At 36.4% G+C, this 18,945-nt stretch overlaps 1 protein-coding gene across 1 annotated transcript in view; it reads left to right on the top strand.

The window, feature by feature from the left end:
* The window catches only part of ABCD3 (ATP binding cassette subfamily D member 3), a 78,299-nt gene extending 60,644 nt beyond the window's left edge, over positions 1 to 17,655 (top strand). The window contains exons 14-23 of the mRNA XM_052637152.1: positions 1,238 to 1,329; positions 1,416 to 1,479; positions 1,608 to 1,671; positions 6,804 to 6,881; positions 6,986 to 7,051; positions 7,149 to 7,238; positions 7,717 to 7,836; positions 12,963 to 13,067; positions 15,456 to 15,512; positions 17,516 to 17,655. Of these exons, the coding sequence (XP_052493112.1) occupies positions 1,238 to 1,329; positions 1,416 to 1,479; positions 1,608 to 1,671; positions 6,804 to 6,881; positions 6,986 to 7,051; positions 7,149 to 7,238; positions 7,717 to 7,836; positions 12,963 to 13,067; positions 15,456 to 15,512; positions 17,516 to 17,593 (814 nt within the window). The 3' untranslated portion in view covers positions 17,594 to 17,655. The remainder of the gene's footprint in view (positions 1 to 1,237; positions 1,330 to 1,415; positions 1,480 to 1,607; positions 1,672 to 6,803; positions 6,882 to 6,985; positions 7,052 to 7,148; positions 7,239 to 7,716; positions 7,837 to 12,962; positions 13,068 to 15,455; positions 15,513 to 17,515) is intronic.
* The last annotated feature ends 1,290 nt before the right edge of the window (positions 17,656 to 18,945 follow it).

Raw genomic sequence — 18,945 nt, 5'->3', positions numbered from 1 at the left:
CTTTTCTTCCCCTTCGCTCTTTGGTACTGGTAATGCAGAAGCAAGGATGAAGTTTATTTTAATGGAAAAAAAAAAAAGAAAAAGTTACCTTGTGGTAGCTCTAAGTCCAGTTGTAAACCTGTTAGGGTGTCTGGTAAAATTATTCTTAGACCATCAAATGGAATTAAATATTTCAAAATTTCAAAGTCTAGTATAAAGGGCTTGGTATGGTATTTAAGACAATACATAATGTAAAAAAAGGCCTTAAGTTTCAGGTTCTGAAGAAGTTGAATGACTTTGGATCTTTTCCAGGCCTGTGATTAATTTGCATATCCCTTCTTCTCTACGCCTTTAGCAGTTAAGGTCTTTATGACAAGATAGAAGAAGCTGTAACTCCTGTGAGGGGTCTTTCTTGAGAACGCTGACTTTCTTCCAACTTGTCAATAACTTCCTCAGGCCTTTACATTTCCTGGCTTAGAGGATGCTTCCATTCCTTTAGGAAGTTTCTGCTTGTTATTCACAGAACAATTCTGTTTGCTTCTCTGGTTAGAATGCTTTCTCCTCAACCATCATGCCATTCATACTTTTCAACTTCCTGTCAGTAGTTTTGATTTCTCTCTTATCACCACAGTGATTTCTCTCTAATATTAAGAACACTTCATCTTTCCCCCTCTTCAGAGGAAGGAGGAGAAGGATCTCCCCAATTCTTCCCTGTTTGCAGGAAAGTAGTGTGCATATGGCATACTTAGAATAAATGATGTCCTCAGAGAGAAAGGCCAGCTTTATCCAAGGCTGTGTAGCTCACCCCAGCAGGGACCCAGGGTTCGTGCTTCATCGACCTAAGAAATGCCACTAGTGTGTGTCCTTTTTTAGTATTTACTGGAAAATTCCTTAAAGTTCTAGTGGCAGACAACCTTCTTGACTTGCCTATTAATAAAGTCAGTATCTGTTGCGGTGGGATCCTATGAGACCTCTTTTCTTAGCCCCATCTTCCTGCTCTCCTACTAAACCATAATAGTAAAATGTATAGTATCACTAATACTTGTATAATATCATTAATGTTGGTGAGAATTCTTTTAAGTGATTTCGTTGAAACTACATAATCAGTTTAGAAACTTAAGTCAGGTTTGTATAAAATAAAAGAACTTGATGTTACATGTCAATTATATTCAAGTAAATAATAAACAATAAAAGATATGATAGCCTTTGGAGTTTTGCTTATGGCTTTCTTCGTTTCTTTTTCTTTTTTTAATTCCAGCTTTACTGCTCGGATTACAGAATTAATGCAAGTACTAAAGGATTTAAATCAGGGCAAATATGAACGCACTATGGTCTCACAACAGGAAAAGGGTAAATATGAAGGCACTCAGTCACATACGTTTTTGCTGACATGACTTGATGCTTTAATACTTATTTTTCCATTTAATGTGTTGAAGGAGCACAAGACATTCCCTTGATACCTGGAATTGGAGAAATCATCAATACAGATAACATTATAAAGTATGTACAGAAAAGGGTTCTTTAGCACCATAAACATTTGTTAAACTACACAGTAGCCTTTCTCTTTCAGCTACATCTACTTAGTGTTTAATGTCAAACTATTCTCTTTTTATTAATTTCCTCTATAGATTTGATCATGTTCCTTTAGCAACGCCAAATGGAGATATCTTGATTCGAGACCTTAATTTTGAAGTAAGTTTTTACATGGTTGTATAAAAGCCTAAATCATCTTCAAAACGTGAACTGAGAAACTGTTGTCTGAATGTTTAAAAGAATTTTAAGGCTTCACTTAGTCTCTGAATCCACAAAATTGCTTTGAAAAGTAAGCCTTTGTAAAGGAGGGCTGCGTTGGAGTAAGGTATTTTAAATTTCCAGTTACAGGATAAATCAGTACTAGGGATGTAATATACAACATGATAAATATAAAAACAATACTGGATGTTGTATGTGAAAGTTGTTAAGAGCGGAAAACCTAAGAGTTCTCATCACACACATACTTTTTTTTTTCTGTTTCTTTAATCTGACATCCATATGAGATGTTCACTGAACTTACCATGATAATCATTTCATGGTGAATGGGCATTAAATCACTGTGCTGTATACCTTAAACAGTACTGCACGTCAGTGAGATCTCAGTATAATTGGAATAAAAAGTAAAAAGTCTTTGAAACAGAAATCTATTTTTAGTTGACAGGACTTAAGTTTCAAATACTGCTCTCAAAAAACCTTTTTGCAAATAAAGTCCCTTTCAAAAAAGCCAGAGAAGATATAGATAATTGGAATCTTCACTGTAAGATGAATATTTAACCTTGCATATATAACATTAGTCTCTTTAAATTAAAATAATTTATGAGTGGCTATTGTTTTGATGGTACAGGAAGATCTATACCTATAAAAACAAAATATAGTTTTCTATATTACTGATGAAAACCATGCGAGACCAGCACAGTAGCACTGCAGATTGCCCTTCACCCGAGACACAAGGCAGCTCGAGCCAAGTGAACTGTGATGCTGATTCACAAGTCTGTTAACCAAAAGAGCAGGCCAAATTAAAAAGCAAAAGCAAAACATGAGAATTATTGTATGATTTTATAGGATTCTCACAGACACAGGGGTTATTACTCTGTTTTATCTATTGTGACTTTATGAATATAGCTCACATCTGAAAATCTTGAAGACGGCAGTCAGTGTCTGTTGCATGTGCTGTCTCTCTAGTCCCCGATAGCATTACTCTGGAGTAACACTATCCAGTAGAACTTTCTGAGATGTGGAAATGGTCTGTATCTGCATTTTCCACTATAGTAGCCACATGTGGCTATTGCACTCTTGAAATGTGGCTAGTACAGTTGCGGAACTGAATTTTAAATTTTTCTTAATTTTAATAAATCTGCCCTTAAATAGCCGCATGTGACTAGTGGCTATCGTATTGGAAAGCACAACTCCAGAATTCTTCTCCACATTCTCTGTGTTCATGGCCCTCTGTAATTTGTGTTGTATATAGAGATTATTTCCAATTGCTTGCCTTGAAGAATGTTGTCTGATAGTTTGTAAAATAGAAGTAGAGTTATTAGATTTATTTTCAAAGTGTTATTAGGTAAGTCTTTAGTTTTTCTACTTTTAGCGTGTATATTTATTACGTACATCTCCACTTTCTTTTAGAAAAACTATAAAACTGTAATGTGTTAGTTTTGTAAAGTACTTGAGACTTACTCAGTATTGAATATTATATATTGTCATGTTTGTTTTAAAGCCAGGAAACACAAAGGGAAGTACCAAAAATGTGAATATGGTTGATAAATGTTTAATGGCACAAGTATTACAGAAGTGTGTTTTTCATTTAGCCCTGGGTGCTGCAGTCAAGTAGGCTCCGTTGACAAGAGTACGTGGCCACCGACAGGGCTTGGTAGCAGGAATAAACAGAGCTCAAAACCCCATCTTTGATAGATTTCCAGTAGCCCCTTTATTGTTATCACCCAGGCATAGAAAGAGCCATGAGATTTTCTCCCTTGAAGAATGCTCTGGGCCCTTTCTCCTGCTTTGTCTTACTTCTGTCTTTATGCAGCAGAGAGTACACCAGCAGCACAGATGCAGACATGTCTTGTGCCTGGTGAGGAGAGATTTGGGTCTGTGTGTACAGATACAGGAGAAAGTAGATCATGGTTTTGGTCTGCTCACTTTGTCATAAGGCGACCACACTACTGCTGTCCTTTTCATTCTAGTCCAAAGCCCGTCCCTTTAAAACCTTTATATTTGAATTTTAGTATACTTCTGGCCAGTCCTGGTAACTTCACTTTTTTAGCCTCAGAGAGGCCCTTACTTTTTTGCTTTTATTTTGGTTTCATTTTGGAAAGTCTTATTTTACCGTCCTGCTTGTGTAAGTTTTTTTAACTCTGTGATCGTATTCTATACCACTCTGACCTGTTCTATGATTCTTGTGTTGTGTTCTTCTCCACTGGGAGCTTTCTTTGGCATCTGTCCTTTTGGTCCACTGTTAAAAGCTTTTCTTCTGTCTGTTTCTGACTTAAGATATTTTAAGTTAGATTTGCCTTTTTCTCATTTATTTTGTCTTTTCCAACGTTTGTTTAACATAATTTTTTAAAAATTCAACAAACGTCTCTCTTTTTTTTTTTTTAGCATCTGATTGTTTTCTCCCCATCTGGCTTGCTGGAAAATAAAGAAAAATATGTAGTTCAAAGCATTCGTTGCCCTAGTAAAGCAATCCAGGATCCTCAGTAATAGAGTGTTCTTAAGAACTTGGTTTTCAGTGAAAGTTTATCCTTGGCTTTTAGTCGTAATTCAATCCGGGGCGGGGGCGGGGAAATACGGTCCTATAACTCTTTAATTTGGAAAAATTATCACTGGCTTACCATGGCTGATGGCATAATTGGAAGTTTTGTCCAACATTATTATTACCGTGGAGTAAAGAAAAGTTCATGCTGAGTCTTAAGACATATATGCATAAGAGTATCTAAGGATTTCAGTAACTCTAGCTATTATTTATACACATCATTACAAACTTGGTTTCTAGGTTTCCTGGCATGTTGCGCCAAATAATGTGGAGAGCTATAGGATGGCAGTGAAAACCACAATAAGTAGTTAGGTGCAGGAAAAAATACTCATGGCTAACATTATCTAGATAAATCAGGGTGATAGGGATCCATTTAATTAATAGTTCTCTGAACTTCAGGCACTCCTCAAGGCACCCCTATTATAATAGAGTACAGTTATTATATATAATGTATTATTAGGAATATTCACTATTTTCAGTTGTATAGAAGCAAGAGGTATGTATTTAGAAGTCCATCAAAATGACTCTCTAGTTTCTCTCTAGTTTCTCTAGTTTCTTGCTCCTCATTTGGAAAAGTAATTCACAATAGCTCCTTCTATAATATTGATATGCATAAGTTATGGCATTTTGTTAGAGATCAACTGTGGTAAAATGCACACAACATAAAATTTACCATTTTAACTATTTTTAAGTATACAGTTAAGTGGCAGTAAGTACATTTAGTGTATGGTCCAGCCGTCGCCACTGTCTTCGCAGCAAACAGAAACCACCCATTAAACAATAGCTCCTTTTTCTCCCCACCCCTCAGTCCTGCGTAACCCCTGTTCTACTTTGTGTCTCAATGAATTTGCCTATTCTGGGGACCTCATGTGAGTGGAGTCATCATATTTGTCCTTCTGTGTCTGGCATTTTTTGCATAACATCATGTCTTCAGGTTCATTCATGTGGCACATACAGAATCTCATTCCTTTTAAGGCTGAATGGTAATATTCCATTGTCTGTATATGCCACGCTTTGTTGCTTCCACCTTTTGACTGGTGTGACTAATGCGCGTGGCTGGGTTTATTGCATCAGGAGAAGCTCCTTCAGTGGCTTACAGTGCCCTGTAGGATTTGCCTGCTACTGCCCTGCCACCCCGTCTCCCCTCTGAGCTCAGTTCTCCCGTTCTCTCCGGCTCTTACTTCTTTAGCTCTTACTTCTTTTAAAAAACCTCTCTGATTTTTGAACAGGACAGGTGCATTCCTGCTCAGCTTTTGTAGCTCCTCTTTGTGGGTGGAAACTATAATGATCTTCCTCCAGATAAACTTCTAGTTTACTTCTTTCAAAAGTTTTGCCCAGTTGTCATTTTTAGTGAGGCCTGGCCTGACCAGCTTAAAAATGCAGCAGCCCCCAACCCCTAGTTTTTTTTTTTTTTTTAACCTTGATCTGTTTTTTCCCCATTGTACTTATTTTCTAACGTATTATTTAATTTACTTATTTATTATGCATGTTCCTCATTGCCTGTGTCTCCCACTAGAATGTATACTGGTAAGGGTAAGGATTTTGGTGTGTTGTTGTTGTTTGGGGGTTTTTTTTTGGTCTCTTTTACTCACTAATATATCTGTATTGCCTTAGAACAGAGCCTGACACATAGTATTCAATACATATTCATTGAGTTAAGTAATAGGAACCTAAGACTCAACAGTTTTTAAAAAGACAGGTTCCACAGCTAGGGTAATTCATCTCTCTCTGATGTGTTTCCTGCTGTGCTGCATTGCTGTGAAGGCTAGAATTATGATCCAGGGTTTTTGATTCATCACAGGTTTGATTAACTCACATTATATTACCTTAGAACTCAATCCCTCTTGACATTTTTGTATTTAACTTCCATCTTTACATTCTTGCAGAACAGTTTGGTGAACTTATAAATATTTATAATATACTTTGATGCAACTTATAATTTCTAAGAATCTGATCTATAGAAATAGTTCTCACTAGTGTGTCAATTCGCTTCCTGACTTGGAGTTTCATTGCAGTATTATTAAAAAGCAAACAAAATGCAGATGACCTAAATAATTCACAAAAGGAGAGTATTTAGATAAATTTTGATACATCCTTACTATGGAATACAGTGCAGGCATTAAGAAAAGAATGGGGAGAATCTGAATATACTGACCTAAAAGAACATCTGTGATATATTGTTAAATAATAACAAGTTATAGAGTGGTATATATAGAACAACTGCATTAAAAAAAAATAGATTGTGTATATACATAATTGGTGTTTTCAAGAATTCAAGCTTTAGCTCTTTGTATTCTGATTGAGATTTAAGTTGATATCAATCCATAGTGGCTTTTAATGAGGAAAAGAAGTGACTGAGTAAAAATGGAAAGTAAACAAAAGTAAAAGGCCTCTTCATCCATACCGTCCACTGCCTCTATCTAATATCACATCTGTAGACAAAATGGAAAGCTTATCATTAGCTTATTTGACTCTAAGGAAATGTTCATTGTGTGTATATTCTATGTAATTAATTCATAGACTGATTTTTTTTCAGGTTCGATCTGGGGCCAACGTTCTAATCTGTGGTCCAAACGGCTGTGGAAAGAGTTCACTTTTCCGTGTTCTTGGTGAAGTAAGTAAAAGCTGGCCTTAGGGTTTTGCAGCCTTACTTTGCCGTGTCATCTGTACCACAGTGTGAAGTTTACAACTGTTCCTCTTCCTCCTGTGCCTTTATAGTTATGGCCTCTTTTTGGAGGACGTCTAACTAAACCTGAGAGAGGAAAGTTATTTTATGTTCCTCAGGTAAGACCTTGCTTGAGCTATTTTATAATCTTTGGTTTAAAGCTCTTTTGTTTTTTAATAAATTTGCTTCTAATGATTTTTGCTCTTTTACTATCAGAGACCTTATATGACCCTTGGAACACTTCGAGACCAAGTGATATATCCAGATGGAAAGGAAGATCAGAAAAAGAAGGGGATTTCTGACCTTGTAAGGAAGTGTTTATATACTAGACTTACTGAAAACACTCCATTTCAGAGTCTTTATCTTAATCAATTAAGTATTTTAGATGCCAGGAGGTTAATCCTAACCTTTTGTAAAGAACTTCTAAAGCCTTATCATTAATTATAACTTTTCAGGTTGTGGTAAGATGTTAACCATTTTACTTAAATATGACTGTTGAATGTTTAATGTCATCTTTAGACTATTATTTGTTTCCTCATTGTCCTCATCCCTTAATTGTGCACAATAATGTTTTTTGTAAGCTGCTAGATTTATTTTGTCAAAATTACTATAAATAGGCAATAAAAGAGTTTTTGGTTTACCTTTCACATTCTTTGGTGAAATGTACCTTTTTTTAGTGACATTAGCAATAGAATTATAGCAATTGTAGTTTCAAAAATAAAGCAAGACAGATAATGTTGGTTTATATTAAATACAGTTTCATCTTTAATCATTTTGCTAAAAGGTGCTGAAGGAGTACTTAGATAATGTCCAGTTGAGTCATATCCTTGAACGTGAAGGTGGCTGGGACAGTGTTCAGGACTGGATGGATGTGCTAAGTGGTGGAGAGAAGCAAAGAATGGCGGTAAGTGTGCTCTGAAGATACTGCACAGCAATGCAGCTGGTTGCATGAAGTCCACTCTTAGAATCCAGCATTTTGGTAATCAAGGCATACAGTTTTATTAATCTTTTTATTTATCAATATTATAGTATAGTTGTTTCTATGATAATAAAAGAATAATTTGCATGTAAATTTAGAATTCTGAAAAATTCATAAATATTCCCTTGAAAGGAAACGATGCAGATCCAGTTATATACCATTAATCTGTTTTTCTAAAAGTTAGGGGAACTTTGTAGCACATTGGTCCTGGTTCGGTTGTGAGATCCCTTTTAGTACTTTTTCCCCTGTAGACATCTCTCCGTCTTACTCAGGCTGTTCTCTCTAAAGTAGCTGAAGGTGTTAGAGATATTAATTTTATTTTTATTCTTTGTTCTGTTCTTGCCCTTTCCCTCTATCATTATATGTTTTCTTGTTTCAGAGCTCAATATTTACTGCTTAAAGTTACTTAGAATTTCAAAAATTTCCTAATATAAAGAAACATTTGAAAGGAATTGTTTTAGTTTTTCTATAATTGACTAAACTTACCCCAATCCAACATGGCTATAAAACACAGCATATTAAGGGTGATTCGTGGAGTACTCTGTCAAGAGGGATAACGTTTAAAGAGTCATTTTCTAACTAGTACCATAACTTGAGTAGATCCGGAGGAATTTTGGAGGGAGATAGTGTAGACTTTGTGTAAATTAGAGAAAACCGTAGCCAAGGAAACATAGCAAAAGAGTTGGCGTATTGCTGAATTGCTTCTTCTCTGTCTTCAGGTTATACCCAGCCTCAGGGTTGCCTCCCACTCTGTGAGGAACACGTTTTGCATGCTGTTTTCCCCCAATTCATACCCATTCTTTATGAACTTAATATCAACCTAATATTGTGATTCATTTGGCTAGTGCTATAAGGTGAAATTAATCTAGAGTGATGAATAAGTCATAAACAGAAGAGATATATCAGCCATTCTCAAACTGGATATTGGGCTGGAGGAGTGATTATTTGAAGTGATTGGGCATTATATTGAGTGATTGGGTAACATGTTTTTTTCCTTCATTACACTCATTTGGGTCCAGCACCATCAGCCAGGGTTGCTCCAGATAATATTATAGATTGGCTTGCTTTATTTCTTTGACTCATAGTCATCTTTTCTGCTCCACTATTCTTTCTTTAATATTTATTTGGCTACATGAGGTCTGAGTTGCAGCAAACAGAACCTTTAGTCACAGCATGAAAGATCTTTTTTTTAAGTTGCTGCATGCTAACTCTTAGTTGTGTTGTCTGGGGGTCTAGTTCCCTGCTCAGGGATAGAACCTGAGCCCCCTGCATTTGGGAACGTGAAGTCTTAGCCACTGGAACACCAGGGAAGTCCCTCTGCTCCACTATTCCTTCTTCTTCCTCTTTAGTGATATATATATATATTTTTAAATGAAAAAGTATATATGATGGAAAAGTTGAAATATTTACAAAAGTATGAAGAAAGGCCCAAAGCCTCTTACCAGAGATTCCACTGTCATAAGATTTTGAGTGTTTTTTTTAAGTCCGTTTTGTAATTATTTCTTTTACCTTATTGGCAGTTGTTCCCATTCCTCAAAGTCACTGAGATCTCTCTAATATTGACCCATTCCTTTTCTCCAATTGATGAGGTCCCTTTTGACTCTGCCTTCTTTCCTATCCAGCACAGACTTACTAATCCAGACCCTGGCACATAGGAGGTACAGAGGAGATATTTCTTAGATGAACAAGTGATCTCTTCCCCTTAACTTCCTTTCTCACTTTTTGTTTTCTCATATTACTTGAATACTGACCCCAAGAGCAGCTGTTTGCCTTGGCGTTTCTGTACATGGGCTTCTGAGCACCGCTGGAAAAAAAGTCAGAGAAAGATGGATTGCTGCCACCGCACTCCCATGGTTTCCAGTCTTTCAGGCACTCGCAGCATGTCTTGGCAGTTACTTTACTGATTTTTGTCCCTCTGTCTCATTTTTCATGATAATCATATGAAAACTACCAGTTTCAGGCCTTCTACCCCATTATTACCCCACCACTCTCAGCAGAATAACGCACCTCCTATTCCTTAAAGAAAAAAGAGAAGCTGTTATTTCAGTTAAATGACAGCTAATTTTTATTGAGTGCTCCATAGGTGATAGGCAGCACGCCAAGCACTTTACACAGGTTATCTCACTTCATTCTCTCAGCAGTCCTGTGAGTGAGAGCTACGAGAATCCCATTCCACAGAGGGAACAGAACTGTAGAACAGTCAAGTGGCTTGCCAGGCAAAGATATCTAGTAAATGCTAAAGCTGGTAGAAGGCCGTGGGTGGCTTGTCAAGCTCAGGCAGCAGTATGACTGCAATGTTCATATTCTTCAAAATCTCCTTGCATTGCAATACCAAGTGGCTAACCACATAGTAGGAGAGAGAAGGACACATGATGAGAAAATTTCCATATAGTGTGGTAAGTGTGGAGACAAAGGAATGCAAAGCATTCCTTGGGAACACAGAGGAGGGGCATTTGAATGCTTTCAAATAACCGCTCCTCTTAATAACCTTGCACTGGGCTGTCCTGAACTCGTTTCCTCTGTTTGTGGAGGATATATCATCCTTCCTCTTGAGAAAGCCTAATTAGGCTAACTGTTTCCATCTGTGTTTTTGGACCCTCCCTCCTCTAACTTGATCACATCCCTTTCCTTTAGTTCTGCAACACCCTGACACACACACACACACACACCTATATTTAATTTCTTCTAGTCCTCTTTCCAGAGAAGGCAGTGGCACCCCACTCCAGTACTCTTGCCTGGAAAATCCTATGGACGGAGGAGCCTGGTAGGCTGCAGTCCCTGGGGTCGCTGCGAGTCGGACACGACTGAGCGACTTCACTTTCACTTTTTACTTTCATGCACTGGAGAAGGAAATGGCAATCCACTCCAGTGTTCTTGCCTGGACACAATCCCAGGGACGGGGGAGCCTGGTGGGCTGCCGTCTATGGGGTCGCACAGAGTTGGACATGACTGAAGTGACTTAGCAGTAGCAGCAGCAGTCCTCTTTCAGAAAGATATTTTCAGGTCTCCGTGATCTAAAAACCAAACTCTCCCTTAACCAAAGTTCCCAGGTTGTCTATACCTTTCATTCTCTGCACAGCTGAACTTCTTGATAGTCTGTCCTTGCTGTTTCCCCTTCCTCACCCTTTATAAATAAAATGTTAACTCCAAGAAAGCTGTTGTGGTTATTCATTGATCAAATATTTGAATGTCTGCTATGTTATACAGGCGTTAGGTATGCAGGAGTGATTAAAACGGTGTCTTGGTTTTTGTATTACAGCCTAAGGGATAGACAAAGAAACAGACAATGTAGTTTATGCTGTGTGAAGAGCTACAGAGATGTTACAAAAGGGACCCCCTTGGGTTGGGAGGGATCAGGTAGGTTTGTCTGAGAAGGTGACGTTAAGCAGAAATTTGAATGATGCAGGGAACAGAGTGAGGCGTTTGAGACATGAGGAAAGTGACATGTACTAAGCCTCTAAGGCCTGTGACACCTTGTCTCCTGGTTGTTGAGAGGAGGTGATGGTGCTGGAATGTTGAGGTCAGAGAGTGAGTAGGAATCAGGTTGTGCAGCATCTTGTAGGTCATGGTAAGGAGTTTGGATTTTATTCTAAGCGAAATGGGACGTCATTGAAGGGTTTTAAGTAGAAGAATGAAATTCTCACATTTCTGGAAGATCCTCTCTGATTACATGGAGAATTAAAGGGGCACAAAGGAGGAAGCAGGAAGCTATTTGTGGTTATCCAGGCAGAAGATTGTGCTCTGGGCTGAGGGCATGATTGTAAGCTGGGGGAAAGTGAGTAGACGTCACAGGGCTGACTTGGACTAAAGATCGGGGTAGGGGAGGAGAAAACCAGGCAGGACTCACAGCTTTCTAGCTTGAGCAGCTGCTCTGAAGTGTTCAGTATGGGGTGGAGGAAATGATGAATGGATTCAAGGGGGAAATCTAGGAAATTCGCTGAGTTTTAGATGTTTAAAGTCTGTGAGTCCTGTAAGATTCCAAATAGAGAGGTTAAATAGGAATTTTTATGTATCAACCTGGGAATTAGAACAGAAGTATGGGTGGGAGAGATATTTGGGGGAGTTTACAAATGTAAATAATATTTGAAATCATGAGACGTGAAAAGATCACTCAGAGAAACAAAATAGGAAAACCAGAAGAGGGCCTAGAAATGAACCCTCAGGGACCCCAACATTGAATGGTCCAGCAAAAGAGAAAACACTGGAAAAGAAACTTGAGAAAACAGCTTAAGATACTTGAAACGCCATGGTCTCACTCTCACTTTCTCAAGGAGGGAATGGGTACCTGAGTTCAGTGTTGCAGAGAAGACAAATTGGGCAAGGATAGAAAGTGCCCACTTTATATCATCGAGATTGGTGTTAGGAGGCAGATGACAATTTGGAATATCTGTTAGACAAAGGGTCAGGATAAATAATTCCTGGAAAATAAAATACATATGGAAAATAAACAGCAACATGTTCAGCATTCCTGCTAATCAAAGAAATGTTAAGCTGTAACAGTCTTGATGTTAATTTTGACTTATAAAATTTACATAGACTTTTAAAAATGAACATGCCCAATATTGACCACAGGGGTATATACAACATGTGCACTCAGACATTATTGGTAGGAATATACATTCGCAACTTAATATTAGTTGGCATTACTTAAGCAACAGACTATTTAAAAATAGTCAGTTTTTGCATTGAGTTATCTATAGTCTGAATTCTAAGAGTTCATTAAAATGTATATCCTCTAATCTTGTTTAGAGAATTTTTTAATATTAATTTAAAACTCGACTTCATCTCATATCAGTCAAGAGCTTTTTCTTTACTCTTTAACAGTATTTCCCATGTGTTACATTTTTCCCTTTGCTTGGGAAGACAATGAAAGCAATCAAGTTTCTTTATGTTGTTTTTGTTTCTGAGAAGTAAATTTTTTGAGTTGAATATATTTCCTTCTTTGTTTACAAGAATATAAATGTATATTTAAAGTAAATCTGTTTTAGCTTACTAATTTTATTCAGTAGTGTGATATTTGATTATACAGAGTATTTCCTTTCATGCTTCAGATGGCAAGATTATTTTATCATAAGCCCCAGTTTGCTATTTTGGATGAATGTACAAGTGCCGTTAGTGTGGATGTGGAAGACTACATTTACAGTCATTGTCGAAAGGTGAGCGTGATAAATTCTCATTCCCTGCTCCCAGTTTACTCTGTGTCCAGCCAAACATCTATCCAAAGAGAAGATTCCAAGTTATCAAGTGACAAAATTGCTATCAAAGGAAGGTATCTTGCCTTCATAAAGATTTTAAACTGATAAATAGGTACGACTAAAAGAGAAAATTGTCAGTGAGTTCTGTATATAATTCTTTCTAGCCATGTGTTAGATATAAAATAAATATTAAAATTTTCCCCTTTATCTCATTCCCTGTCCTCAGTGTTAATAAACTGATATTTTCTTAATTTGTTCCATTAGCTTTACCTAAATATCGTTTGTTTTTTTTAATAAAGAAAATTTAAAAAATTTTTTTAAATAAAAAAATTGGCTAATTATTTGGCAACTTTTAATGTATCTATTTTTTTTGTCTGGCCTGGTCAATATTTTACTAAGGCTTCTTTTAGTATAGTAGTCTTTTCTTTCTTTTTTTTAATCCATTTGTCTATACGATTTTCAGATTGGAAGGTATTAAGAGGTGTTTGTGGAGTTCTCTTATACATAAAACAATGTAGTCTCTATTTGATTAGTGACTTAGAAGCTCCATGCAATTTCCTCTTATATCTAGCTGTAGGCTGCAAGTCCGCATAAAATATGTAATTCTCCTGTGTATAGATTCCATTTAAAAGAAAAAATTCCTGTGAGGCCCCCAGTTGATAAATTGTATTACTTAAATGGCACTTGAAAATGGATAAACATGAAATGAGGTATGAACTTAAAACTCCTTTACAGCTACAAAACCAGTACAAACTTACAAATTAAGTACAGAAGAAATTTTAAAACAGTTTCAAAATGCAGCATTAGAAAGACATTTGATACTATTTTGCTGAAACTAAACTACTGGTTTGGATTTAATGTGAGGTCCAAATATAATATGAAGAGTTCCAGATCTTGTTTTGAATTTTGCTTATGTATTTTGACTTAAATAATTCTGTAATAAAGAATGCCTTCATTCAGTTGAGATCTGATCTAATTATTTTAGAATTATAAGAGAAATGATATCTGAAGTAAGCTTTCAAAAATCACATCTGTGTTGCACCATTGAAATATATGTTTTATTAATAACTGCCAGTATACTTGTCATGCAGTTTCTGACCTGATAACCTTTCCTTTGGCACCCGAACTTGTTACACATTAAAAGTTTTAAACGATATCAGTTTAAGTCATCACATGGTACCAGCAGAAGTGTATACAGGAACCTAGGTACTTAAATTTCATGATAGAAGTGATAAGAAGAATATACTTACCCAAATTCTTTTTAATTCTCAAAATGAAAATAAGATTTGGAACTCATGGTGGAGATGTCCTGGTTACCCTAGCCTGTTTCTCAGCCTCGAGAGACCCATGTTGAGAAACCGTGATCCTAGAGCAGCGTTGCTCGGTCTCAGCACTATTGACGTTTTGGGTGGATGATTATTAGTTGTGGGAGGCTGTCCTCTGCTTTGTGGGATGTTTGGCAACATTTTTTATCTCAACTCATTAGATGTCTCTAGCACTGTTAGTTTTGACAGTCAGAAGACCTTGAAATGTGTCCTCTACGGGGCGAAATATCCTGCCTCTTCTCCCCAGTTGAGAGTCACTGATCCAGAGCAACTAGCTACATCTCTTGATGTTGTTTTGAAAATCTGAAGAATGGTCCATAAACCCTAATTCACAGTCTAAAATCCAGTAAGCTTTTAAAACTGAAAAAGATTTTTCATTGTTTTGTGGCAAGCTTACTGGGTAGCCAGAGCTGGCCTGAACTAACAGAAGATTTTTAAGCCCTTTTATTGATATTTATCTTACCGAATGTCCATGTCCATATGTGTTGCTGCAGAAACATTGATATGTTAATTTCAGAATTCTACCGCAGAACCCTCTGGGAGTGGTAAATGCTGCTTTTCCAAAATCTGAATTCTACGACATGTTCCAAAATAAGGAGTCTCTAGTAAAGATTATACTGTATTTGAAAAACAGATTTATTGTAGGCAATACTATATTGATTTAATTTTCCTGATTTTGACCTTTTGCTATTTTTACCATCCTTATGCTCTTTTCATATATTTTTCACAATAAAATAGAAAATATGGTAGGATATATATTTTGTGCCCGAAACAAAATAATACACTTAATTAAGCTAGTAACTGTTAATTTAGTTTTTTTTCTTTCTTAGACTCTATTGATACTTGTTAGTTTTTATTATGTAGTTGAAGGCCTATACTTTGTGTTACTTTAAACATTTGGTATCAGTTGATTTTTAACTATAGCTACTGAAGCCAGTCATCTTAACAGCTTAAATTATATAAACTAATTTAATTTGTAACTCTGTGTTATTGATGTAAACCTAAATCATTTTCCTTGTATTAGGTTGGCATTACCCTCTTCACTGTGTCACATAGAAAGTCACTTTGGAAACACCATGAGGTTTGTATTTCTTATACTGAATGGTATAGTGAGAGTTTGTTTTATTTTCAAATATGAATTTAGGTGATTATGACTTTAGATTTCTTGGTGTGTGTTCCATTATAGATATATAATTTAAGGGGAAAAGGTGATTCTAATTCATTGTTGTAAAATAGCATTTTTATAAATATTATTGTAGTTGTCAATTTTGAGGGCTATAATATATATTAACATGGACAGTCTCTAGTTGTATAGGAAAGGTATTAGAGAACCAGTTAATGATTCTCCAGTTTTATAAATCACTGTTACATAGTGAACTGACTAAAATGTACATAATCTGATCACAGCCTTTTCTTACTATTCTCTATTGACCAAAAGGAAAGAGAGTCTTAAGAAGGATCAGATGGCAAAAAGTTTAGGGACAGCTTTAGTAGAAATCAGGACTACAAGGAGGAAACTATAATGTTAACTGTTTATCATCACACACTATAATAAAATAGAATTCATTAAGTGGTCACTCTAATTTACAAAGATACTACAGTGAGTTTTACAGCAGTTCAGGTTCTCCAGCAGTGTCATAGTGCCATTCTCTCTCCTAATGTAAAATGATCAACCCTGAAGAATAAACCCAGCTTAGTTCATTTTTTCTTCCTTTCCTTTTTTTCTTTCTTTCTCCCTGCTTACTTTCTCTCACTCTTTTTCTTTCTTCCTCCCTCCTTCTGTTTTTTTCTCTCTCTCTTTCCTTCCTCCTTTCCTTCCTAAATGATACAGAATTTCAGGTGAAAGAAAGGGTGTGAGGTAAGGCTATCTTGTCCCATAAAATACACCTGAATGAGCTCCTTTTTTTAAAAAAGCCAAATACTGGGGTAAGTGTTATGAGGGATGTAGAGTACTGTCTTTGGTCTCAGGAATATTATGGTCCAAATGATAGTGTACAGATGGTTAAATGAAGACCATGGAATTTGAAGTCAGAATACCTGGGTTTAGGCAACACTGTTTCTGACACTGTTTCCTCTGTATAATAGAGTTACTGATCCTTGCCCAGCTGTCTCATAGGTTACCATGAGGATCAGATGTAGTCTGTATGAAAGCTCTTAATAAACTTTAATGAAATTGTGTAAAGCTGTTGACTTTTAAAGATAGTTTTATAATGGCACATTATAATTTTCCCATCTTTGTTAATTGAATGGAAGACTAACTGGATATCAAGGCAGTTTAAAATATATCCAAGCCTTTGTGTTTTCACAGAAGTTCATAAACATTACAACCATAGGATGCTGAAAGGACTTGGCTTTCCCCTTTCCTCTTCTCCTGGAGGTGTAGACAAGTAGCAGAGTAACCATCAGATCAGTGACCATGTGATGGAGGGGGTGACACAAAGAGCTGCAGTGTTGAGTCCAAAATAGCTTAAACTAACAATATAGAAAACTGGAAAAAAGAAGATCTTTTCAGTAAACAAAAAAAACACTAAATCAAACAGAAGGCTTTGTAGCTGCTATCCTAGGCATCTTTGTAGGATGGAATTATATGGGCTCTTTTCCTCCTTTGCCAAGTCAACAAATGAACAAAAAGCCTTAAGATAGAGGATCTGAACTGATCTGGGAAACCAGCTAAAGTAAATGTTTTAGAGGCTGTCCTATCTGATGGGCTTGCACGTAGTGCAGTTGCACCTCTGTTGACCAGGTCCTTGGTTGTGGAGTGACAGAAGCATTCTAATTTGTGGGATGCTTACAGATTTGGTTCCTTTAAAATGAATAAGGAAGTCTGGTATTTTAGTTCTCATAATGGAAAGTGCTATATCCACTACAAGCAGAGGTATTTTGTGACTATTTTTAAAAAGAGCAGACTTTGTCATTTAGTCTTTCCTTGGAAAATGGTATCCATTTCTGAGTACAAACTTCCGAAAATTTTAGTGGCTTAAAATGCTTGTTACCAGTCATTTTCTTGTATGATAACCTCTACATAAATTCCTGACTGAAAGAAGATTCTCATTTATTGATTTCTTTCTCCCTTCTTTCCTGTAGTACTACCTGCATATGGATGGCAGAGGCAATTATGAATTCAAACAGATAACAGAAGATACAGTTGAATTTGGCTCCTAGAACCCAGAGAACTGTATTGTACCAGCTTCAATGAAATAATTACACAATACAATTAGAAATACAAAGTACACTGTAAAATAAAGTTGAGCTTGTTTTTTAAAACAAAGCAACAAATTAGGTACCAAATAATCAAGAACAAGTTATTGAAACATTTAATATTATATAGGATATTGCTAATTGTGTATATGTTGGTTTAATTATTAATATGTACTAAGAATGTCCTTATTCTTGTGGTTAAAAACCTGCCTAAATTAAATTGGGCTTAAATCAGTGTAACCTGATTCATCCTGGGATGTAAACCATTTGAAGTCAGCTACTTTGACTTTTATGGCTCTATGTTTTCCTTCAATGAAGAACCCTATTTAAAACTGGGGTCATCACTTGTCCTGTTCTAACCAGAGTCTTGAGTTTCATTTTCTCGTGTCCCATGATAGCGGGAAACAAATCACAGTGTTCAAAATGTGCATCTTGGCATAATGGCGTTTATGACACCGTGGCAGAGTTCTTGGGCTGCCACAGTTATCCTCATTCCTTGCATATGTCTTGGGGTACCCTGGACTCCAGGAAAGCCATTTGAATTTTCTTTGCCTAAGTAATAAATATGCCCCTCACAGTCTTCAGTATTGAGTTGTCTTGGGGGTTCTTTGTGATGATGCAACGGAAGTACATGTGCATTCTTGCTTACAGGGCAGGGTTACCGTGTTTCCACCTGGTCTTCTCAGTGATTGGGATATTAAAACATAAAATCCTTACATGCCAAGCTCAAAGTCTTCTCAGATTTTTAGAATTTTTAATGAATTAAGTGGATTTGTGTATGTTAGAAGCCCATTCATTAGATGCATGGTGGTTACATGGTGTTAAACTGCAGATGAGCCTTAAGAATGCACTACATGAAGTAAAGCACTGAGTATGCGACGTTATCACTGTCTTTGACCGTGACTGTGTGTTTAAGAAGTATGTTATAAAATTATGCACGTGGGTGAATTATGTTTCCTGAGGCACTGGTTTATCTCTGTGAATCTTTAATAACTTTTTTATATTTGGGTTATTATATTGAACTGTACCCTAAGAGAAATCAATTTTATCTCAGCAAACCACCATTAATGACTATGTGTATTATCTGCACAGGGAGCACTGCACTTGAGTATTATCAATAAGCTAGATATGAAGTCAGGTTTATCAAACTGGGATTCAGAAAGGGGCTTTTTATATTCTTGTTTTTGCATAACTGGTTTTGGTTTTTTTGCAGAATTAACTCTAAGAATCACCAACTACCGAAGTAAAACTTGTACTGATTCCATAATACATGACATTCAGTTTTTACAACTTCTGTTTAGCAAACTTGTATACTT

Source organism: Budorcas taxicolor, chromosome 3, assembly GCF_023091745.1.
Source record: "Budorcas taxicolor isolate Tak-1 chromosome 3, Takin1.1, whole genome shotgun sequence".
NCBI lineage: Eukaryota > Metazoa > Chordata > Mammalia > Artiodactyla > Bovidae > Budorcas > Budorcas taxicolor.
The sequence above is the reverse complement of the archived record's forward strand: the minus strand, read 5'-3'. Positions and strand labels throughout refer to the sequence as shown.